At 49.4% G+C, this 23,954-nt stretch overlaps 2 protein-coding genes across 4 annotated transcripts; one reads left to right on the forward strand and one right to left on the reverse strand.

Annotated features, from left to right (window-relative positions):
• Positions 1 to 4,150: 4,150 nt before the first annotated feature.
• CASP9 (caspase 9) lies at positions 4,151 to 11,707 on the reverse strand. Of its 2 annotated transcripts, none has more exons than XM_074892883.1 (10): positions 11,562 to 11,707; positions 10,444 to 10,663; positions 9,832 to 9,912; positions 9,592 to 9,623; positions 8,520 to 8,696; positions 7,644 to 7,733; positions 6,808 to 6,955; positions 6,228 to 6,329; positions 5,845 to 5,954; positions 4,151 to 4,733 (listed from the first exon to the last, which is right to left on the reverse strand). In XM_074892883.1, the coding sequence occupies exons 1-10, from the start codon at positions 11,691 to 11,693 to the stop codon at positions 4,641 to 4,643; spliced, it is 1,185 nt and encodes a 394-aa protein (XP_074748984.1). In that variant the 5' UTR covers positions 11,694 to 11,707; the 3' UTR covers positions 4,151 to 4,640. The 2 variants fall into 2 exon arrangements, with proteins under 2 accessions (XP_074748984.1, XP_074748983.1); XM_074892882.1 differs by having other exon boundaries at positions 6,150 to 6,329.
• An 87-nt stretch (positions 11,708 to 11,794) lies between these two features.
• On the forward strand, positions 11,795 to 23,874 carry DNAJC16 (DnaJ heat shock protein family (Hsp40) member C16). Of its 2 annotated transcripts, none has more exons than XM_074893214.1 (14): positions 11,795 to 12,050; positions 12,977 to 13,043; positions 13,992 to 14,322; positions 15,161 to 15,345; positions 17,236 to 17,340; positions 17,943 to 18,101; positions 18,481 to 18,611; positions 18,970 to 19,153; positions 19,332 to 19,514; positions 19,767 to 19,843; positions 20,329 to 20,409; positions 20,511 to 20,609; positions 21,001 to 21,171; positions 21,605 to 23,874. In XM_074893214.1, exons 1-14 carry the CDS (start codon positions 11,875 to 11,877, stop codon positions 21,999 to 22,001), a joined length of 2,346 nt encoding a protein of 781 aa, XP_074749315.1. In that variant the 5' UTR covers positions 11,795 to 11,874; the 3' UTR covers positions 22,002 to 23,874. The 2 variants fall into 2 exon arrangements, with proteins under 2 accessions (XP_074749315.1, XP_074749316.1); XM_074893215.1 differs by having other exon boundaries at positions 21,004 to 21,171.
• The last annotated feature ends 80 nt before the right edge of the window (positions 23,875 to 23,954 follow it).

The raw sequence follows: 23,954 nt of genomic DNA on the forward strand, positions 1-23,954 counted from the left end.
ACTTTAGCCAAAAACCTAGGTGAAGGCCTAGAAGCTACGTGGCCCAACAGGTGTCCTTAGGCCAAGCAGTAAAGCTTAATGCTTTAGTTGGAGACAGCACGGTACAAATTTGACCAGCGTAGCACAGGTCACTGTTGAAGAAGCGTTAGCACTAAATGGTGAACCCTCTGATCCTGCTGTCGAGCGTAAAGATGTGAATTACACTAAGAACACGGTGTATAAAGCAACAAGCTTTTCATATCCAAATCTTCACATCAGGGAAAAAATTGGAGGTAACTTTTGAAACTCACCTTGTACATGGTTTGAAAAAAATTGTAAACCTGAGGAGTGCAGGAAAAACATGTTTTTAACCTTCCAAATCTTGTTAAAGGGTAAAAAAGGTTTATAATGTGAATAAAAAAAAGCTGCATTTTTACTTAGTTTTAACTAGTTAAATAACTAGGAGCTTAAACCTTACACATCCTTACAATTATTTTTTTTTTTTAAAGTTGGGATAACTGTTAAATAAAATTTTGGTATTTAAACAGTTGATTTTTTTGAGTTTCTTAATCTTTCTAGATTAATTTCTAATCTAGACTGTAGATTTCAACAAAAATCTGCAGTTTGAGTGAAAGTGAAAGTTTAGGATTTAAAGTAAACCATAAGTGCTAGTTATAAAAATACATTAAAACTTTAGTTGTTAAACTGTAAAGTTTTTTTAGAAGTTTAAAAACGTCAAGTTCTAAGATTTAACAACTAAAAAAGTACAGATTTAACTCTAGAGATCAATAAAATATTTCATTAAAACCATCTTAACTCTGTACATTTTATAGCTTTAGTTGTACCTCTAGAGGTTAAAAAAAAACCCAACTCTCTAAAAGTTTATTAAATCCTGTTTTTTAAGCTATAACAGTAAAAAAAAAACACATTAAAAGTTAAGAGTTTAGAGCTTTCATTTGGAAAAAGTTTTTGAGTAGGTTTTATAAAGCAGGTTTATAAAGCCATGGCAATATTTTTTGAGGAGAGTTTTTTAAAACAGATCTTTGATGTTTTTAAAAACTCCTATGTTTGAGCTTTTAAAAAATTATTTAAAAAACTCTTCTTTTAATGCAACTCCAAAATATCCTCTTTTTTAAAAAGCTAACAGTTAAGAAAAACCTCAAACATTTTTAAAAAGCTCACTTTAATAAACTCTACAGAGCTTCAAACATTTGTTTAGCCTCCTAAGCTTAGTCTAAAAACTCCTGTTAAAAATCCTCTAAACACCTGTTTAAACACTAAATGTAATTCTAACACTTTACGTTTAGATATAGGAACTTTTTTATGAGTTGTAGAGGTCGTCTTAGCTCAGAAAGTTAAACTCACCTGTTTAACTTGTTTGATTAAACACTTTGAGGTCTTTTTTGAGTTTATAGGTAATCAAACTTTTGTATAACTCTCTAAAATTATATATAAAGGTTTAGAGGTTTTTTGAGTTCTTTAAACTAACTCCATAAAAGGTTTTAAGTTCTTGTACAATACTTTCTTTGATCTAAACTCAAAAACTCATAAAAAGGTCTTTTTACAAACTCAAAAGAGAGTTAAAGAGTTTACTGTAGATTGAGTGGAAGACTTAAACAAAAAACTTGGAGACAATGTAAAAAGAGCTTTTTTAAAAGTGTTAGATTCTACACAAACTCCGAAAGACCTTAAAGCTCCTAAAAAGACCTTAAAAATGAAAGAGTTGTTAAACTCTGAAAAGTTTAGTTTGAGTGTTTAAGAATTTTTTAAAGTCCCTAGAGTTTCAAGGCCTTTTTTTGAAGTCCCTGAAGTTATTTTACATTGTTGTAAAACCTTTGTATAACTACATTAGAACCCTCTAAGAAATGGTTTTTATCTAAACTCATACTCAATACTTACTTCTATAGAGTTTAAGAGTTAAATAGTTTACTTAAGTATTATTATACACTTTTCCTGAGTTCCTATAGCTAAAGTTTATAGTTTATAAAGTTCAGACTATTGTACAAGTGTTTCACAGTTTTGTACAAGACCTTTAACCACAGTCTTATACTCTACACTTTTAGTCTAAGACTAGAAGTATTAATAAAAAGTTTATTAGTAAGTATTAAAGTTTACGCTTTAAATGCTTAAAACTACACTTAATATTTTAAAGTTTATGGAACTTTAAACTGTAGGAACTACACTCTTATTAAAAGTTTCTAGAACTTTAACACTCAACACTTAGATAAGGTTTAGGTTTGAGTGTATGATTAGTTTAACTTCAGATGTATAATCTTACAGTCGGGAGCTTAAAAAAGACCTTTAAAATTTTTGTATTGGTTCAACTCAAAGTACCTAAAATATTACACAAGAACTTAGCTAGTGTTAAGTGTATAACACACTTTACTTGGGAACTTACAAAGTATTAAGACTGTTGGTAACACTCAGGAAGTACTGTTAACTACGTAAGACAAGACCTACACTAAAAAAAACCTTTAAGTGTTTGAAACTTTACATTGTTTTTGTTTCAAAGGTCTTTAAGGCTTTAAACACTTCGAGGTTTAAAAAGTGCATAAAGCACAATAACTTTAGGACCTTATAAACACTACAGTAAACACTAAGGTCCTAACTTTCAGTTAAACACTGTTTTAAAGAGGTGTATGTTAAACCTCTAAAAGAGCTTTAAGAAGTGTGTTTGTTTAAAGAACCTCTTAAAAGTTCTTTGAGAACTAAAACCTAAGTGTTTTAACATCTTAGAAGTTATATAAACTTTAAAAAGCAAGGTAACCTGAAATTTTGTAAAGGTCTTAGAAGAACTTTAAAAGTAGAAAGAACTTTGTAAGTGTAAATGTCAAGATTTTAAGTTTTAGATACAGGTTTTTAAACTTGAAGAAATAGAAGACATTTTAAAAGTTTTTTGTATTAAAAAGACCTTAGAATGTACCTTAACACTAGCTGTATAACTAATTTTTAAAGTTACTAAAGAAGTCTTACAGTTCAAGAACTTTTAATCTAGGTTAACTTTTAGTTCAAGACCCTAAACCTACAGTTTAAAGTGGGTTTTGGTTTTTTTAAATGTTTATGATCTTAAAACCTTCAAGTAGAAGGTAAAGGTTTTAAGTTCTTAACCCAAGATCTTTTAACCTAAGAACTTTGAAGTTTTACACTTACTGGAACTAAGTGTGTGACTTATGTTGTTGAAAAACTTAAGAACTTTTCTTATTTAAAAAGGTCTTAGCTAGTTTCATGCTAGTGGTTTTATTCTCTCTTCTCCTTCTCTTCTCCTTCTCTTCTCCTTCTCTTCTCCTTCTCTTCTCCTTCTCTTCTCCTTCTCTTCTCCTTCTCTTCTCCTTCTCTTCTCCTTCTCTTCTCCTTCTCTTCTCCTTCTCTTCTCCTTCTCTTCTCCTTCTCTTCTCCTTCTCTTCTCCTTCTCTTCTCCTTCTCTTCTCCTTCTCTTCTCCTTCTCTTCTCCTTCTCTTCTCCACTTAACCTAGGTAAAGTTTCATGTTTTCATGTCCTTTTGCCATTGCTCAAACCCCAGCACCCTTTGAAAAATAGTTAAACCCAAACCCAGGGCCGAGAATCACTCTGCTGGCAGCGCTGAACTGCCTCAAAGCACCTGAAATGCTCAAAAAAATAAATAAATAAAGGAGATCCACAGGTTCCCTGCATGGTTGCCGGCAGCCCTCCGCACCCCAGCACGATCTGAAACCCTCGCACGGCTTCCTGAGAGCATAAAACACCCGGTGTGATGAAGACGGGCCAGGCAGCCGCACGCGCAGCTCCCCAGCCTGTCCTGGCTCTGTGCAGCTGGCACAGCAGCTTGCCGACGCTTCCCTTCCCCACGGATGCTCTCCCCTCCAAATCCCACATACACCCAGGGTTTCTGACCCCAAACCGTCACCGCAGCTACTCCCAGCAGCTCACCAGGGTGAGTGCTTTGACTCGGCTCTCCTAGCCAAAGGAATCCTCTTCGGTTTCCTGCTGTAACTCCCGTTCAGTGTCTGATCGGCTCCTCGAAAGGACGCGAGCTGCCTCCTCCATACGCTGCCACAGCCATGCTGGAAATGCTACCAGTAACAGCAGGAGGCTAAAAAAATTACTCAAGCAAGGTTTTTCTTGCTCTTCCCATTAGAGAAAAGCCTTCGGGAGATGCTGAAATGGCATCCACGAGACGGAACGGACAACGGAATACAGTGCAAAAGATTTTATTTTTTTTCATTGCGTTTTGTTGAAAATGAGAAATATCAATTGTAAAAATCATTTCATTCCACTGAAGCACCAGCCCTTGATTCCATCCATCAGTTACCCAGGGAGCAAAGGACACAAACATTGCAATCACTGAAAAAAAACTACTTGGAGGCTGAGCACAGCCATGTCACAGCGAGCTAGAGGCGCTCTCCTCCACGAGCACGGAGGCTCCGGGCCAGCACCTGCCCTGGCAAAAGGGCTTCTTCAGCCATCCCTGCTCCGTGCCTACCATCTCCCATCAGCACAGCGCCAGCCTCCATCACTGCTTCACAGCAAGGGCAGAATTCACAGATTACATTTCTCAAGACAGACATCTCGACAGACAGACAAAGGCCACCGCGAGCATCGATGCTGAATCACGGCAGGCGCCGATTTCATCCGGCCCCAGGAAAGTAACACTCGTGCTTGGCAGGGATCTCGGAGCCCACCCATCATTTGCACGTGAAGAAGAACTTTTTACGGAGAAAATTGAAACAGCCCGGCATCTGCTTGTACCTCCCCTTGGCAGAGACAGCGTTTGCCACCTGAGAACAGAAGGAGAGTGGTTGTGGAGCTTTTCTGACTCGTGCATCAGGACACAGTGACAAGGCTGGGGAATGGGCCTGTGGGCCAGGAGAGCAGGCAGGTCTCCTAAAATGAGACATTTTCACTGGCAAAACCAAAGGGGACTCAAGGAAAAACAACCTTTCAAGAAACTCCAGCTGCACCAGCCACCACTGTCTCCAGAGGGTGCTTCTCAGCAGGAGCCACAACGCCCTCTCTTTCCTTTTGGGTGTTTACTTAAAAGCAAATTCTCTTTCCACCCATTTTCTTCCAGACATGTCTGTCACTCCCCCAAGGTCACTTCCCTTGCACCGAATGCCAACTGGCAGAGAGAGGGTCTCACACTACTCCCTTGAAATCAAAAGCTGCAGTGCCACCACATGCTGAAAAAGCACCGTGGCATCAGGAAAACAACAACAAAGTAGGTCCTCTCTCCCCTGCCACCTCCACATAAGACTCTTCCCCTACCCCCAGAGAACAGTAAAAGTGTCTAGAAGTACCTACGCTTGTCCCCAACTTTGACAATCTTCTCTAGCCAACAGGGCACGCAAAGAAGCTGTTTATTAGCCACACTGGTTCCACGGTCCCTGCACTCCTCACTCACAGGACGTGTGAACACAAACATCTGGCATCAGCTTCCCGAGGGCGAGATGCTCCTCCAGACTTACCACGGTGTCACAGCAGCACCAGGGAGAGGGGGGGGAGCACTCGTGGAGATCTCCAAGCGTGAGAGACCCAGCGGGTCTTCCCTGAGGGCGTGATCTGCCCGGACTCAGTCCCGGGCCCCATCAGCTTGGACTTTTGAGGATGGGACAAGCTATGCAATTTGTTATCGATTTCCTTGGAAAAGATTAAAGCCTCTATTTTCAGGATTACTTTTCACTAGAGAAGCCTCAAAGTGATTTTTGGCAGTTTGAGGCCATATTCTTTCTTCACAACTAGACCTCTCCACAGCAATTAGCCAATCCATAAACCGAATGCTCAATATCCTCATTCCTTTTTTAAGCGTAGCCCTCCATGCCCTGACTGCAGCTCTGACTGCTTCCTTCATCCCTTTCATGACTACACAAATCAAGAAAAAAGGACATTTACCCGCAGTAACATGTTCAGCAGGTCTTCTGAATGGGCATATTGCTCCAGCACGCTGTCCAGCATTTCCACGTACCATGAGCCACTCGATGCCTCCCTCCAGGAGACGAAACCTTCAGAGAAAGAATGAGAACGTTTCTGCTAAAGCCAGTCTTCTGCTCTCGTCTCACAGAGTTTCTGTCGCTTCCTGGGTGCCATCTCCAGCAGAGCCAGTTGTCCCTAACTGCCCCGACACTTTGGCTGTGAAGCTTCGACTCTGTTAGCTAATTCCACTGTAGCCAACAAAGGATTTGTGTGGGCTATCTCACCTGGAAAAGTTGAATAGGAGACCAAGATGTCGCTGGGTGTGGGCAAACTGGCTATGGCATCTGGCTCGTCCACGTTACCTGATGGAGTCTGAAAAGGGCTCGCGTCTGACTCCAAAGAACGTCCAGGAGCTTTGTCACTGGGCGAATCACAGTCCACTACAAAGCCTCGATCTTTCTGTTCTGCAAAAAGCGGCAACAAGACAATCCCTGAAATTCATCTTACCCAACCATTCAACGGTCTTACATCCTCTTGTTAAGAAAAGATTTTAAAAAAAATAAAGGCCCTCCAACAAAATAAAGCTTTCCGGCTCTTTGGCTGCACTGGTTGAGTCGGAGGCACGGTGATTCACGCGGAAGCCCTTGGTCTGTGCTTCATTTCTAACCTCGTGGCTGAAGACCTGGAGCAGCCACTCAGCAGCCGTGTGCTGCAGGTACTCCCCTCCTTCCATCCCGCATCTCCAGGTCGGTCTGCCCTCCTATGAGAGCCCTTGGATTCAACCCACGCTAGCAGGAAGAATGTGTGGCTGAGAGTCAAGAAGACAGCCGGAGAAACAGGTGACAAACAAAAAAGGAACAAGAAGCCAAAGCCTAACCATGTCTCTGAAGCCTGCTTATGCCCAACAGCTGATTCGCTACTGGAGCCAAAACAAAGATTCACCTCCACCACAGGCCTGGATGAAGAAGAGTTTGGGTTTTCCTCTCAAACTCGGGCAATTGGACCCATTGAAATAGTTCACAATCTTTTCTATTGGAATGGGTTTTCCATCCGTTCCGTAAATGCCTCCAGGAAACTGAATATGGCTCGTCTGCAAGAGGAAAATCCAGGAGCTAGTAACGCAGAAGGTGAGGCCAGCTCTAAGGCAGCCCTTTTCCAATTGGGTGTTTTGTAGCCTAAAGTTACCAGAACAAATCTCACTTCCTCACGTTTGTGCACATGCGTGCACCACGTCAGGGTGAGGGGGCGCCCAGGAGTCATTTGACACACATCAAAACCCAGCAATCCAACTCCTCCCTCACCACGGCGTTCTTCATCCTCTGGGACAACAGGCATGTAACAGGCACCATTTTCCTAACAACTGCTCTCCTCTCCTCATCCTTCGAGGCCTCTGGCTTGTGATAAATAGGCTTTACTACTAATAGCATCTCCCCCATCAGAGCTGGACCAACAGGCAGGACTCAAGGACCACACTATGAGGGTTAGTGCTACCTCCTGTCGCTCTCTGCCCATCATTCAGTGCTGAATTACACACCCCAATTTCCAAAACAGAGAACGCTTGTCACAGGCAACACTGGGTCAGACTACACTGGAGAAGTTCCTGTTTTCTTTAACCCAGATACGAGAGCATCACTCTTTGCAACGTCCTGCGACAGCACAACGACCATCAGATCCGTCACGACAGACCAGTCCCCTTCCCTCCCACCCTGCCTGAATTGTCCCCGTGCCGCAGGCAGGCAGCTGCCTGACCAGCCAAGGCAGCGATGCGACGGACCCACCTGACAACCATGGGAAAGGATGACCACGATGCAGCAGTCCAAGGTGCGGTGGTCCCGCTGCGCCAGCTTCCGCAGCTCTGAAACCATGTCCTACAGGAAAAACGTCAGGGTCAGAGTTTTTTTGAACTGTTCCTCAGCCTCAGATTACTGCTGGGCCCTGCTCTTATCAGTCTTATCGCAGCTGCGCCGCTCAGAAGAATCCAGTCGAGATCTCTGCCACTTTCTGTCCGGTAGAAGCAGGACAACACACACACACATACAGGCAGCAAAAGCCACCAGCAGAGAGCGAGTATTTCTGTGGTTCTGCCCTTATTTAACATTGTGGTTGTTTTAATTACATTGATTTCTCTCCTCGCTGCATTCTTTATAACACAGCAACGTAAAACAAACCGCACTTCCCCATGATTTATCCACTGAAGTGCACTGCTGCTGATTAGGGGCCAGTGGGTGAGCAGAGAACCTTGTTTTACTTTCAGCGGCCGCTCTGGATGATTGAGCTCCCCGCGCCGCTTCGAGTAACAGCTGAGGACTGTACAGACAGGCAAATCACACCCCCGGCTGCACACAACACAGAGGCTGTCAGAGCTATCACAGAAATACAGCCTCACTGATTTCCCTACAAATCACAAACCAGGAATCAAAGTTCAGGCAGAAGGGTGAAAACGTGCAAGGTCCTTTTCTCCTGCTGCAATTGCAGCACAAGAATAAAATAAGAGGATGCGAGCAGTTGATTATTTCTTTGTGGAGCGTAGGCTGGGGCTTTTGGCACGCTGCTGGCACAGGGGTACATCCCAAAACATGCTCCCAACATCCCAAAACACGCTCCCATTGCTTCTGGGGGCTCACCTTGTGGTAGCTGGACACGGCCGGCCTCACCTGAGCTTTCAGATCCCGCCGAGTCAGGACGTCGAAGCGCAAGGCCTTGAAGCGCTTCTCCAGCTTCTCGCAGTCCACGTCGGAGCCGTCCCGAGTCGACAGATCTGAGTCTCTACTGAAGTTGACGTTGTTGAGGATCAGGCAGTGTCCGCACGGGTCTGCTTTCAGCTCGTAAACCTGGCAGGCACACGTCGCAATTAAACACCCTCTTATTTGGAGCGCTTGCTGGCTAATCCAGCGGGACACAATGAGGAACGGGAGTCCTTAAAGTAGCTCATTTCGCAGCTTTTTTGTCTCTCCAGGCCTAGGGACAGATAAAAGCATCCATTCTCCACACGCATCTTGTTATCAGCAGCCAGAGAACACAAAACAACCTGTCGAATCAGGGACTACCTTTGCGGAAAACCGGTCGCTTCTTTATTGGCAGCGTCTCTGATGGCAAGTTGAAGTTTCTGGGAGTTTTTTTAGGCATCCTCATCAAACCTCACCACAAAAGCCCACACGAGGAGCCAAGAGAACAGGCAGATAAATCTCCCGGAGACTCAGCTTTACCATCGACGACAGCACCACAGGAACTTGATGAGGGCTACCCAAACACCTGCACCGATACAGCCACGAGCCTCGCGCGTACGCAGCCAAACTATTCCCTCAGGCTGTCAGAAGGCAGCTCCAGACACATTCACAATACTCGTTTCCTGCGCGTTTCCCAACGCACCAAAGCATGCTGCACGTGTTCATTATTGTTTTCCTGCCGTCTGTGTCTCAACGCCATGACTACAAAGTCTAAACACCACTTTGCAGACAACACGTGACTTGGTGCCTTCGGAAATTAAGTGCAAGCTTTAGTTTTATGTTATTTGTGTTATAGCTGCGGTAATCTTAAGGAGGAGCTGGCTAATGACTGACCTGCTCTGAGCCGACCGGCCCCGTTACAGCGGCGTCAGTCTCGGAGGGATTGCTCAGATAACACAAAGCAAGAACCGGCTGTTCCAGGGCTGTTTCCTGGTGGTCACCCACAAGGCACGGAGCTTTTGCTTAACAGGGAACACTTTCAGCCTAACCAAATACTAACCAGATCATGGTTCCTCTTGTCAACAGCCGAACCTACAACACGCAACAGAGACACAGCATTTAGCTCTCTGCACCCCACAACAAGACGTTACACACCTTCCTCCTAGAATTCATGTCAATCCTTCCCTGTCACCCGTGGCACATCAGCAACACGTACAAATTTCCCCTTCCCAGCCCGCCACATGCTGGAAACAAGCGTTTGGCACGCCGTCCCTCCGGGAGAGCTGGAGACACAGCTTACCCTGGGCTGGCGTGGGAGGTTTTCGAGGTCTTTCGCTCTCAGCTTGGACCGGGATGGACAAACGTTCAGGAAGGTTCACACCTGTAATGACACGGGACAGTCAGGTCTCACCCTCTCCCCCTTAAATTTCGTGCTACAAGTAACCAGCGTGGGGTCCCCAGAAGGACCTGAGCCCACAGCCACCTGTTGCAGTGACCCTGCTGCGAGGCTGTGATATGACATTGTGTCCTTTTTCCCACGTCCATTTTCCTCTTTACAGGGTTCGACAGACTAAAGTTTCTTCTTAAAACCTCACAAGCTGGATCTGCCCGCAGATTCAGCAGAGCGTGAGATGGCAAGGATGTGGCAAAATCCATTTTCACCGAAGTACCATGGAGGTTACGTGCAAAAATACAGAGAAGGAAGCTCCTAACATCATGAGCACATAGCCTGAGCTTAAAAGCTTCCACTACTGAAAAGCACAACATTCTCTGTGTAGTGACCTCTGCAAGCCATGCTCCTGGATATTAAAGATCAGGACTTCATAAATTATTACCCATGATGAGAGGGATCCCAGCTGCCACCCCCCATGTTGCTGTTTGCCCAGAAAACAACTGCACCCTCAATATTTACTTTTATTCGGCTTTTCTCCATGTAATTCCAGCTCAACAGGCCTCAGGTCTACCAGCTGTGGCGGCGCTGGCAAGCATCTGCACTCCTCAATCAGCATGTCTGCAAGGTGACCCTGCCCGGTGTCCCGCAGAATCGAGAGGAATATGGGAAAAGCCTGTTTCCCTCGAGTCTCCAGGTCGATGACCAGCTGCCGTGCTTGCTCTCCTCGGCTGCCAGCGCTCTGCAGAGGAGAAAAACCCCAGACAACGTGTGTTCACCCCAAGCGAAGGCTCACTGACCAGCCAGCCCTTCCGACTGGCACCCAGAGAGGGGCGAATACAGGGATCCACACCGAGCACATCTGCACAGGCTGAATGAGACAAGGACCCAGCAGCCACTGTCACAGAGACCCCCAGCAGCCACTCGACCCCCAGCCAACCACCAAGACCTGCTGCCTCCACAGGGACACACAGCTGCAGCCCACTGTAGGGCTTGGAGGAAGTGGGAGCATCCCCAGCCTGTCCGCAGGGGACAAACAGGCACCCTCCAGTCTGTCACCAGTGCGCAGGACAAGGTAAGACACCCCCAGGCCTGTCACCAGTAACAGAGAAGGGAAACGGGGGCCCCTTAAGCCTGTCACCAGGTTGGGATAGGGAGCCACGGAGAAAGCCCTATGGCTGGCACTGGCTGAGGCAGAGGACAAGAAGGGACAAGATGTGGGGGTCTCACACCTCTTACCTGCAGGGCCTGGCATGGGGAGGGATGAGGGCCACTCCCTTGGGCTTGTCACCGGGGTGAGGGGACAGGGGGCCCTTCCTTGGGCCTGTCACTGGGGTGAGAGGAAACAGGGGCCTCCCTCGGGCCTGAGAGAACACGGGGGCCACCCCACACAACCCCCTCCCGGGCTTGTCACTGGAGCTGAGGGGACACAGGGCCCTCCCTTGGGCCTGTCTCCCGGATGAAGGGACACGGTGTCCTCCCTCGGGCCTGAGAGGACACGGGGGCCACCCCACACCCCCCCTAGGCCTGTCACCAGGGTGAGAGGACACAGGGGCTACCCCGTCAGCCGCTCCCCGGGCTGAAGGGACACGGGGTCCTCCCTCGGGGCTGAGGGGACACGGGGGCCGTTCCCGGCCCACCTGCAGCTCCTCGACCATGGGCCGGGTGAAGAGGCCGCGGTCCTCGAGCGGGTCCCAGAGCGGCGCCACCCGCAGCGCCGCCACCAGCCGCGCCCGCCCGCGCCGCAGGGCCCGCCGCTGCGCTTCCTCCATGGCGCCGCCGCCGCTCTGGCCCTTCGCCTCGGTGACCGGAAGCGGCGCCGTCTCTATGGTGACGGCGGGGCGGGCGCGCCGGAAGCGGCGGCGCAGGGTGCGGGAGGGCGGCCCGTCCGCGGGCCTCGCCGGGCCCCTCAGCGCCGGAGCCCGTTCGTCCCCGCCGCGCCCCGCCGGAGCCATGGAGCTGGGCCGGGCGGGCCTGGCCTGGGCTGCCGCGCTGCTGCTGGCGGCCCTGGGAGCGCAGGTGGCGGCGGCGGCGGCGGGGGATTTCGACCCGTACCGCGTCCTGGGGGTCGGCCGGAGCTCCAGCCAGGCCGACATCAAGAAGGCCTACAAGCGGCTCGCCCGGGAATGGTACGTGCCCCCCCTCCGCCCCGGGCTCTGATCCCGCTCCGTGGCGGGCCGGACACATGGACACGGTGGGACAGACACGCGGTGTCGTTTCGCGTCCTCTCGGTTGACAGAGCTAGGCCGCTGCGGTTTGAGGAGCGGGTAGCGCGGCTGGGTGGTGGCATTAGCCACCCTCCCTGGCTGTCCGCGCCAGGCGAGGCTCCGCAGGCGGTCCGAGACGAGCGATGGGTCTTCCTCCCAGGCCACGAGTCATCCTGAAACCAAGCAGATGCCTTCACGCTATCAATCCAAACTATAAAACCCTCCCGGAGCCTGGCTACGGGGGAAAAAGTTCTCCCTGAATCAGCTGGGAACCTTTAATACACCAGGGTCTAAGTCTCAGTTTGATACATCGATGTCTAAGGGCAACTCAACCCCCGTGCCGTGGGAGGGAAACGCCTTGGATCCACAAATGTTGTGCCCCTCGCTTTGGTGGTGCACACCGACGAGCAGGCTCGAGGGGTTTCCTTGGAAAATAGCCTCACCCAGAGCTTTTAGAGCCTGCAGAGTTTTGCCTGAGACATCCCCGAGGGCTGTGGCGGGAAGTGGTTTACAGGAAGAACTCAGGAGATATGTAGGGCGGGAGCAGAGGGATGCATCGCTGTTGTGGGTAGGAAAGATACACACTCCCTTGTCCTGGGCTCGGGCTGTTGGCGACAGATCAGATGGAGGGACAGAGCTGCAGGCACACGGAACACATCCTGGTGCTGCGTTTTGGGATGAGGTTTGGCCAGGGAGAGCACATATAAAATCTTCATCTTGGCCTCAGGGGGTGCTGCCACCGCACACCCTAACTGTCTGTGTCCTGCTCGCCTCTGAACGGAGGCTGACAGCTCGCTGTCCCCCCTGGGGAACTGCTGACCCTCTTTTCCTCTGGTTCTGCCTCGTAGGCACCCTGACAAAAACAAAGACCCGGGAGCAGAAGACAAATTCATCCAGATTAGCAAGGCCTACGAGGTAACATGCTCTTCTTGCTAAACTCGTGCTGTCATTAAAAGTGAAGTGACCTTATTTTTCTGTATGGGGCTTTGTGCTTTTTCTGTGTACACACAGAAAGGTGCTTGACCCTGTGGAGGTGGACACTACTGACCAGAAAAGTTTAGTCTTTTTTCTCAACAGACAGAATGTCACCAGAGGATGTCACCAGCGTGGGCTGGCAAATATTTTGCTACAGGTCTGCCCTGTTCTCACTAAAATGCCTCAAACGAGGGAGGAGCAGGTATTTGCTCAGCCCCGCACAGCTGGGTGGCTGTCTTGTCCGTGTCACGCCTCCACATAAGCATTTTGGGAGTGATGTAAGCAACGTTAATCACTGCAGGGCTTTAGTCGCTTCAAATTATTTTTTGCATAAGTAGTTATTTGCGCATTGCTCCTGCGTGGCTCTCCAAAGTGGCTGCCCCAGTTTGTGGCGGCTGACCCGATACTTCCACAGCAGGCAAGCTGAGCCCGCAGAAACAAAAGCAAATCATCATTTTCCAGCTGAAAGATGCAGTTTCTCTGTGGGGCTTCTGGCTGCTCGGTAAAACTTTTGGTGCTTTCCAGTGCGCTGAGAAAACCCTCGCTGTTCAAGTAGATGCCAGCAAAAGCCATTCCAGAAAAGAGTGTCGATGCTCAGACGCTGTGACGTTCAGGCTCAAGGAGCAATCGGTGTCGGAAATGGGTACAGCAGTCTTGATTTACAGGCTCCTTTTCTTTGGGCTTTGGCTTTTTTTACCCTTATTTACTGCAGCAAGCCTGGAGGCGATGTGATGGTTCCCTTTTCCAGAATATTTATCCCTCAATGCACAGCAAAGGCTGCACGTTCCCTTGGAGCCTGTTCTTATGCAGCGGCAGTTACTTACCAAGGGATTATTGTCAGGGCAGTTCCCCCTCACAGTTTCAGTTCTTCTATCATCTATTTCCCAGATTCTCTCCAATGAGGAAAAGAGGGCAAATTTTGATCGCTATGGAGATGCCGGGGAAAGCCAGGGCTACTCTCAGCACCAGCATCGCCAGTTCCACCACTTCCACGAAGGCTTCTATTTTGATGAGTCCTTCTTCCATTTCCCCTTTAATTCGGAGAGGCGCGACACCTCCGACGAGAAGTATTTGCTTCATTTTTCCCACTACATCAATGAAATCGTGCCAGATAGTTTCAAGAAACCTTACCTCATTAAAATAACCTCAGACTGGTGTTTCAGCTGCATCCACATCGAGCCCGTGTGGAAGGAGGTCGCTCAGGAATTGGAGGTGCTGGGTAAGGATGAGGCCGTTTAGGCTGGGCGTGTGTCCCTCACCCCGCGAGGTTGCGGCGATTCCCTTCAGCTTTGGAGGAGTGAGTTTAATCCGTAGATTTCCTCAGGGATTTATCCTAACACTTTCTCGTGTGTTACTGACATCATCATTGGTGAGGCTGTATGCTAGAAATGAGGAGAAAACTAGTCCTGTAGATCACAAGGGCAAGATGCCTTTTCTCCCATCCTCACGGCGAGTGGCTTAGTCTGACGCCGATGATAATGATGGCGTGGCTGAGGGCTGACCACACCACCACGAATTTAGGCCACCAGCACGAATGCTGTGCTGCTCTTTGTCCTGCACTTGGATGGCTTTGACAAGCAAAGATCCCTGCAGAATATGTCCTTGACTTTAGGGCCACTACCATACAGTCAAGTTTTGAAACTCATTGAACACATCTGGATGCCAAGGGGGTATTTTATACTTGCCCCTCCACCCCCAGCTTCCTTGTTGTCCCTGAAAATATTGTCTGCATGCTCTTCCATAAAAGCACGTAGACTCAACAGCGGGAGACACAGGCAGTGCAGTTCCCCACTTACTAAGGCTTTTCTCCTTGAAGTTTTAAGGTAGCACATGAAATACCAGTGGACAGAACAACAGAGGACAGCGTGTTCTCTCTCCCTAGATAAAGCTGTGAGTTTTAAATATAATTTTCAAGGCTTGCAAGAGGAGGGAAGTACAGAGTTAGGAGGGGCAGTCCCATGAATAACTGCTGGGCAAGGGAACAGGTCTTCAACCTCAGTTTTCTACTGTTTTGGGTCATCAATGATCTTTCATGTGAACCCGCTCTCCTTTTTCAGGAGTGGGAATCGGAGTCGTTCATGCTGGGTATGAAAGGCGCCTCGCCCATCACCTAGGTGCACACAGCACACCGTCCATACTAGGGCTCATTAATGGGAAAATAACCTTCTTCCACAACGCTGTCATTCGAGAAAACCTGCGGCAATTCGTGGAGAACCTTCTGCCAGGGAATCTCGTAGAAAAGGTACGCTCTAGTAAGAGTGACACGTGCTGCTTTTCGCGTCTGTCAGGATATTCATCTCTCCTTAGCTGTTTCGGCGGGTAATTGTTTAATTCAGCCCCCGAGCTGATCTGTGTCACGAACACAAGGAGATCCAGCTGAGGCTGGTGAAATGAGACGTTCTGAGAGCTGTAGTTACAGCTACAAACCCCTGAGTTGATGGAAGCAATGGCACAGCATGGCTCCATAACACTGCTCCTTGCAAAAGGGCTAATCCAGCTACCACACCGTTATGCCAACACCTTTGTGCTCCTGCTGCTCTCCCAGCTGTAATACGCTGTGGCTGCCAGAGCCATACGAAAGCTACCCTAGGTTAGGAATCTGTGATTGTGCCCTGCCTGCCTGCTGGATTTCACTGCCCTGCTCCTTCCTTGGGGTTTCATCCAGCAAAGGGAAGGGCTCTTACCCCTGTATTCGGCACTGGTGAGGCCACACCTCGATTACTGGGTTCAGTTTTGGGCCCCTCACTCCAAAAAGGCCATTGAATGACTCGAGCGTGTCCACAGAAGGGCAACGGAGCTGGTGCAGGGTCTGGAGCACAGGTCTGATGGGGAGCGGCTGAGGGAACTGGGGGGGTTTAGTGTGGAGAAGAGGAGGCTGAGGGGAGACCTCATAGCCCTCTCCAACTCCCTGAAAGGAGGGTGCAGAGAGGGGGGATGAGTCTCTTGAGCCAAGGAACCAGTGCCAGGACAAGAGGGAATGGCCTCAAGCTGCGCCAGGGCAGGGTCAGACTGGCTCTTAGGAAGGATTTCTTTGCAGAAGGGGCTGTTGGGCGTTGGAATGGGCTGCCCAGGGCAGGGGGGGAGTCCCCATCCCTGGAGGGGTTGAAGAGTCGGGTTGACCCAGCACTGAGGGATCTGGTGGAGTTGGGAACGGTCAGGGTGAGGTGAATGGTTGGACTGGAGGAGCTTCAAGGGCTTTTCCAACCAAGATGATTCTGTGATTCTATGAAGCTCAGGACCACTGACCAACTTGGAGGCATTGTGTGCTAAAACACCCACCCAAAGACCTGTTGTTTGTTTCATCCAGTTTTGATTCGGAGCTCTGAAACTGGAGCTGGTAGTGTTTCAAAGTTATTGGTAAAACCTCCTACTAGATAAAAAATTCCTGCATTTTGGCCTTGCTCAGTTATTTCTGGCAGAATCTGAAAGCAGCCACCCCCCCTTCCAGTGCGCTGTGGCTGGGTCAGCCCCCATCGTGCTCTCACCTGCCTGTCTTCTGCCTTTTTCACCTCACCTCATTTTCCCTTGGGGTCTTCGGCAAGGGCCGCCATTCCCAACAGACTCCTGGCCTGCTGTCCTCCAGGTATTTGAGTTCTCACCCCAAAAGCAGGGTCTGCTGTCCCCTTCCTCAGCTAAAGCAGCCAGTTCACCTCCCACAGCTCATCAAAAGCAGAGCTGGCAGTCTGCTCCTCTCCCTGGGGGCCCCTAAATGAGCTGTGATCTCCCTTTTATCTCCGTCCTCTGGTCGGAGAGATACCGCAGCTGAAACAGAGCAGGTTTGCTGGAGCTCAGAGGTGCCTGTTAGCCTTGGCTTCCCACCATATATAAAGCATATGGCCCCAATGGACAGTTAGGAGAATGAAAGGGGCATCAGCATGGACTTGAAACAGCATCAGCAGAGGGTGCAGTAACTAAGAGGGTTGGTGGGGTTGAGACTGATGGTTTCAGCTAATGTCCTGTATGAAAAAAGCACAGCTCAGGCATCCCTGTTGGAAAGACAAACCCACAGTCTGCTTTGTGTAACACCTGGACAGCTCTTCCAGGCTCAGTTCTCATTCAGACACCTAATCCTGCAGCACTGCATGTGTCTAACGTCTCCAAGGTTAAACTCACGTTCTGACTCTATTTAAAGATTACAGATAAAAACTACATCCGCTTTCTCTCCAACTGGAAGAAAGAAAACAAGCCCCACGTCCTTCTGTTTGATCATATGCCAGTTGTGCCATTATTATACAAGGTAATGTGATTTCTATCGCTGCATTCTCGACTTGCGAATAAATCCAGCTGTTCCAAAAGAAAATGTGATATTGCTGTGAGCAGAGGCAGACCGATGCCTGTAAATACTACTGGCCAGTTCTAGGGGAGAGCAAGTTGATTTGTGTCAGTTGAAAATGGCACGGCCAGATGACCAACTTCATTAAGAGTTTGTTTCTCTGTCCTGTCGGGGCTGCACCCTTAGCGGATGCGAAGGTGCGGGTGGGTTTCGGAGGTTGCGGCAACAGAGGCACGTCCCAACCTTTATTGGTAACGAGAGATTTTTGTGGCACATCTAATTTGGGTTACTGGAAAGCCTGTTTCCTAAGAAACTCCTGCTACCATGCAAAATGTCAGGTTGTAAAATAAAGCTGTGGATCCACTGAGGCTTCCTGTACAGTGACTAAGAGAATGCAAACTGCAGCTCAGCCAGGGAGCGGAAGGGCTTTTTGCCTCTTGCAGCGCGTGCCCAGTGACATTTAAACAGCGGGAGGTGTTCTCGAGGCAGTCTCCACAAGCACTCGGGGGAGAAAATGTTGTTTGCTCTCTAACGTAAACACACACCGGTGCTTTCCTCCCGTCCAGCTGACTGCCTTTGCATACCGCGACTACTTGTCCTTTGGGTACGTGTATGTCGGGCTCCGAGGCACTGAGCAGTTGTCCAGTCAGTACAACATCAACGTCTACACTCCCACCATGATGATCTTCAAGGAGCACGTCGACAGGCCCGCTGATGTTGTGCAGGTATTGCTCAGAGCCCTCTCCGAGAGCTTATATGAAATGGACGCTGAGGTTTTCTGACCGAGCTTGCGATGAGAGGTCGGTCGGTGGTGCGTTTCAGAGTAAGAGCATTCATCCTCAGCTTAAACTCGGGCTTCTGTGGAAGCAGAGAGCGACCCTGAGGAGGGAGGAAGCTCAGCAGGCTTCAGCTATAGTGTCTGACCTTTCGGGGAGGGTGGCTGCAGGTCACTTCTCAGTCTCAGGGCCTCAAAACATCTCGGGTGATTTCAGCGAGGACTGTGATGGCTGGCAGCCTTCCCCAGGCTTCAAACAAGAACGTTGCAACAGCTTTACTCTCCTCATCCTGCTCGGTTCTGACCTCTGCTTTCTTTGTCCTCACCAGGCACGAGATATGAAGAAGCAGCTCATTGACGACTTCCTTTCCCAGAATAAGTTCCTCATGGTGGCCAGACTCACCAGCCAGAGGCTGTTCCAGGAGCTGTGTCCCGTGAAGAAGTCTCACCGTCAGCGAAAGTAAGGCTCCGCGGGTGACACTTCCCCCCCATTTTGTTCCCTGAGGCTCCTAAAGCCGCCTTTTGTTCGATTCTGAGGGAGAAGGGAAACAACTGCACTGGATCATGCTGGCTATCTGAATCATTTGATAGTTTTCCTGCCTTACTAGGCACATCCTTGGGCAGAGTGCAGGTGGAAGGGAGGAGGAACAGGGTGACAGGCTGGGGAGCTCAGTACACGGAAGGCAGGAGCGGGCTGCCTGGAAGAAACAAATTGGATTTCTGGCTCTTCAGGATCATTCTGGCTGGTGGAAAGGGGACGGTTGTTTCCTCTCGCATCCAGAATGGCTCCTAATCCTCCATCTCATTGTGTTGCCTAGGCACTGTGTGGTCTTACTTACCGGAGAAGGCGATAAGTTTGCTGAGGCTTATGAGGCGTTTCTGACTTTTGCTGTGGCCAACACAAAGGACACGCTGAAGTTTGTGCACATCTATAATGATCGGCAGCCGGAGTTTGCGGACACCTTGCTGATGGATGAGGAGAAGTATCGGGGAAAATCAGCTGTGAGGGTTTCCTTTTTTTTTCCCCTTCTTTTCATCTGTCATTCTAACTTGCATCACTTTATGTAGGATGCTTTACCTCGATCCGACACCTAATTCTGAGCGGTGATTTGAAGCATAACATCTGTCGAGTAAAGAGTACCTTCCTCTCTGACATCTGCGGTGTTATTGGCTCGTCCAGGTGGTCATTTTGGAGAGACGGAATAACGCAGGGAAGATTGCCTATAAAACCTTGGAGGAGGCCTGGCAGGGCAGCAAAGAGGACAACTTCATCCTCCTGGATCTTCTGGACCAGCTGAGGACAGACCCCGGCCTTCTGTCTTCAGAGACTGTCCTGGCAGACTTGAATGACGAACTCGCTCCTGTAAGTGCCCGGCCATTTCATCTGCCTGACAACTGCCTTGCCTTTTTGGACAGTCCCATTATGGTCATTCACAGGCATTATTTATATTTTAAAATACCAAGGCAAGACTCTTACAAGTTTTCTCACTCACGGAAGGAAGCTCGTGGCATGCTCTGAAGCTGATTCGGCCCAGGGTTCTGTTTAAGGGGTGGGAGTCCTGTCAGGGCTCTGGATGTAGCAGGTTTCTCATTTGCTTTTTGTCTTTTTAAACAGATGTTCCTTATCCGATGGCTCTACTCCGTGCTGGACTATATCTCGGACTGCTGGGACAGTTTGTTTCACAGTAACTGGTATGGATTGGGTGTTAACGAGTCTCAACAGGGAGCAGGATTGCTGCTATCTTGTTCAGATGCATATTAGAACTGGGTTCTTATTACCAGGAATTGAGAACATATCAAAACACATAGGTGCCTGTATTCTCTCAAGATTTAGGTGAACAGCGGTGACACCACGGTGATGTTAGTTTCTGCCTCGAGTACTGGGTACTCTGGCCTTGAGGCTGAGCATGGACATTACATTCCTGAAAACACGAATCGACTGTTGTTTTTCACAGCTTCCCCACAGCCTTATTTTTAAATGCATCCATTTTGGTCCTCCTCCTTTTGGGTGGGAGCAGGACAGTGCTCAAAATCTTAATCCTCCTTAAGACCCCAGAAAACAAGCTTGAGTGTCTGGGGAAACTGCATGGTATTACTTGAGGCAGACAGGAACTGAAATGTGAGCAGAAACCATGCAACTTGCGGACCTGATTGCTGTTTGCAAATCTTCCCCTCAGGCGAGAAATGATGCCGCTGCTGTCCTTGCTCTTCTCTGCGCTCTTCATTCTCTTTGGCACTGTTATTGTTCAGGCTTTCAGGTGAGTGCACGCCAAGATCCTAGGGGATCTTACAGTCCAGCCAACAGCACCTCAATCCAATCTGGTGCCTTAAACACACACAAAATAACCTTCCTTTGCAGCGATTCGAGTGATACAAGGGACTCTCCTCCCTCTGAGAAAGAAGAAACTGCCGCAAAGACCGAGAAGAACGACACGAGCTTCAGCAAAGAGAGTAACAGGTTCCTTCTCTAATTTCTCCAGAAATTTCCTGCTGAAGCGTTGCTTGGGGAGCGTTAGGTGGACAGCAGAGAAGTGCCAGAATAGTGCAGTCGTTGTGTGGGCACAGCGAGGTGGGCGGGAGCGGTGTTCAGCCAGGACCCAGGCCAGCACGGACAGGGGTGCACAAACTTAGTTATGAAGTGATTCCCATGAGTTTGCCCCAGACGACATCCTCAGGGAAAGGTGAAGGTCTGACTGACTCACTGAGGAAGACACAAGTCTGGCCATTGCACTGATTAAACTGGCTTTAGCTGCAGGGCACAGGGGGTGGGAAACGAGTTCACGATTTCCCCATCCTCAGCCGCTCCTGGTCCCTCGTTCCGCTTTCACTCAGTCACTGTTTTGTTGCAGCAGGATTCCCAAAAAGGGTTTTGTCGAGGTGACTGAGCTAACAGACATCAACTACAACAGTAACTTGGTACGCCTGAGGCCGGGGCACATGAACGTGGTCTTGATCCTGTCCAACTCGACCAAAACCGTCCTCCTCCAGAAGTTTGCCCTGGAAGTCTACACGTTCACAGGGTAGGCTGGAGCCCTCTCCTGGGTTTCTGTTACTGTTTTAACAACTTGTGTAACACTGCTCTGATGACGAGTTGGGAGCAGTGGTGGCTCGATTGCCAGGAGAAAACAATTCTGGTGAGCAGAGCAGCCTCTGCGCTCATTAGTGGCAATGAGCCACTGAAAACCGAGCGGCCTTTCCTGGCCGTAGTAGGTGGAGGTGGCCGGACAGGTCTGGCGCTGCTGCCGCTTTGGCTGTACCTACATTTTAACGAATAGAAAGGATGACAGTGCTGCACGCTACATAATCATCACCTGTGCTGAACTGGGTTAAAAAAGGAGCTGTGGTGACACAGCTCTGTGCCTGCCCTGGTTTACAAACACTTACCTGTCCAGTAGGAATCCGGCCTGACTCGGGAGACGTGCTAATCCTGCTTCTCCTCTGCTCTTCCCCCAGGAGCAGCTCTCTTCATTTCTCCTTCCTCAGCCTGGACAAGCACCGGGAATGGCTGGAGTACCTGTTAGAGTTTGCGCAGGATGCGGCCCCCATCCCAAACCAGTACGACAAGCATTTCCTCGAGCGCGACTACACGGGCTACGTCCTGGCTCTGAATGGCCACAAGAAATACTTCTGCCTCTTTAAGCCTCACAGATCAGGGGATGAGGGGGGAACCCTGGGGTCGTGCGAGGATTACGATTCCTCACTACCCACGGAAGGCAGAGGAAAATCCTCCTGCAGCCCGGGATCTAGATCCATTAAAAACAAATTACACAAATTGTCCTTTTGGATGGAACGTCTCCTAGAGGGTTCCTTACAGAGGTTCTATATCCCCTCATGGCCCGCACTAGACTGAGGGGTTTTAAAGAGATTCTAACGGACAAACTTTTTACGAAGACAACAAGGGACAACTCTTTCCAGGAATACACAGACAAGCGTGACGAATGGACCTTAGGTTTTAGATGAACTCGCCTGGGGCCAGCGACTAGAAAATATCTCCCTGCGTCTGGAGCCCAGCAGCGCAGCCAAGCGCACCAAAATTCCCTCCACCAACTCGTCGTGCGTTTGGACGCCGTACTACCGAAGAGCCAAGAAGTCCATTTTTCCCTTCGTGTCCTGCCGCATCTGCTTCCCAAGTCGCCCCCGTTCCATCTCTCGTTTTACCTTGGTTGAAGAAAAACCTGTGACTTCTCTGCCGCAGTGACTCGGTCTGGGCCGAACGCGGCCGGTGCCGCAGGTCGGGTCGTGGTTCTCTCTCCCCTTCGCCGTGTGCTCAGCCCGTGGTGCATGGTGTAACACTGGCAAGACCCTGCAGCCCCTCCCAGGCCCTGCCCTTCCGAAAGGCCTCTTCCCACCAGGCAGTCGTGCTTTTATCGGCCTTCCCCGGGGTAAGTGATCTAGAGTACGGTCGGGAGCATCTCCCTCGTAGCAAACCTGTAGCTGGGACTCACCCGTGGTGCGGGTTAGTGGGCGATCTGCATGTTTCATGCTCCTCGTGTCACAGTTCCACGTGCAGCTTCACCAGCTAAACCATAACCGGGAAGGGGTTTTGCACGGCCATAAATACTGTAAAGGTGTTGAGCCATTTAAATGTCACGTTGATTTTTCAGATGCCTTTCTGCTTCTGTCGATTTTAGACGATGTATCCTAGAGCCATAACTTTGTGTCCTCAGATTGTAGGCGTGAGCTGCTATGAGCCAGTAGATGTGTAAAAGAAACTACCTAGCTGCTAGGGAGTCGGTCTGGGCTCCTTTCACACACCCTTACATCTGTAGTACAAACCAACCTTTCTTTGTATCAAGGAACCTAATTCTTCGATGATTGTACTCTTGAAATGTTGCCCCAGAAGTGCTGTATCATCAGACTGTCGCTTACATGTGAAACTCCTTTTGGTTTAGGCGTGGGTTTAAGATGCTTGGTTTCAGCCTCTCACCTGTTTCCTTCTTGCCACAAACCTTTGTTTCTCAACATGCAGGCTGCTGCCTTGGTTTTTTTTGTTTGTGTGCGTTGGGGGTTTTTTTGTCTTTTTAAACTCATAGGTCTGTGTGAAGCTAGAACAGTCGTTAAGCGCAGGTTTGGTTTATGCTTTGCTCTAGCAGTCTTGATCCTAACAGCCACTTCCAACACCGCGGGGGGAAGGGGCGGCCCGCTCAGGCGGAGGGAAGGTGAGCAGCAGCCTTGCGGCTGCTTTCCACTCCTCAAGTGATAAAGCAGAGCAGCAGGGTTTCTCTTCGTGGCTGGGACTGAAACCCTGTGGGGCTTGTTCTTCCTTTTCACCGCTCCGGGGCAGACACCGTCGCCCGGGCTGGTCCTTGCTGCGCCGGAGCCGAGCCCCCGCCGTGGCACGTCGCTGTGGGGCTGCAGCACTGCCAAAGCACGGGGAGCTGAGTGGGGCGGCCGTTGCCGCAGGGCTCTGAACCCAACGGTAGAGCACTTGCTGGAGCACGTGGTGTTAATTAAAAGCTCACTCGGCCCTCGCCGCCTTAGTTACCATCTCAGCAGAGCAGCCAGTTAGTAGGAATAACTATGCCAATCTCTGCCGATCCCCCCATGAAATCGGGAAATGCTCAAGTCATTTTACTGCCCACATGACCCAGTTGCTCACAAACCCTTGGCTTGCTGCATTCCTCCCGCCCTGGGGAGCAGATTGGCATGCTTCGACCACCACAGGTATCTCAAACACCCTGTATCATGTACTTCCAAATAAAGGCTACGATGCTACCAACTGACCTTATGTGAGGTTACTTAATTTTAGCTCAGCGGATTCTAGGCCGCAGCTTGTGCTGCTGCATGAACGAGGCACTAAAGT

Source organism: Strix uralensis, chromosome 23 (genome assembly GCF_047716275.1).
Source record: "Strix uralensis isolate ZFMK-TIS-50842 chromosome 23, bStrUra1, whole genome shotgun sequence".
NCBI classification, from domain to species: domain Eukaryota; kingdom Metazoa; phylum Chordata; class Aves; order Strigiformes; family Strigidae; genus Strix; species Strix uralensis.

Bases quoted from the DNA above. Each gene is read 5' to 3' on its own strand.
- CASP9 (XM_074892882.1), bottom strand. From the start codon at position 11,693: ATGGAGGAAGCGCAGCGGCGGGCCCTGCGGCGCGGGCGGGCGCGGCTG. The intron at 5,955-6,149 runs GTGAGATAGCCC...CTTTCTCTGAAG, and splicing joins CTCCTATTCAACTTTTCCAG to GTTTCGTCTCCTGGAGGGAG. The intron at 4,734-5,844 runs GTAAATGTCCTT...TTCTGTTCTCAG, and splicing joins TGCTGAACATGTTACTGCGG to GTGGCAAACGCTGTCTCTGC.
- DNAJC16 (XM_074893214.1), top strand. From the start codon at position 11,875: ATGGAGCTGGGCCGGGCGGGCCTGGCCTGGGCTGCCGCGCTGCTGCTG. The intron at 19,154-19,331 runs GTGAGGGTTTCC...TGGCTCGTCCAG, and splicing joins AGTATCGGGGAAAATCAGCT to GTGGTCATTTTGGAGAGACG. The intron at 20,610-21,000 runs GTTCCTTCTCTA...GTTTTGTTGCAG, and splicing joins TTCAGCAAAGAGAGTAACAG to CAGGATTCCCAAAAAGGGTT.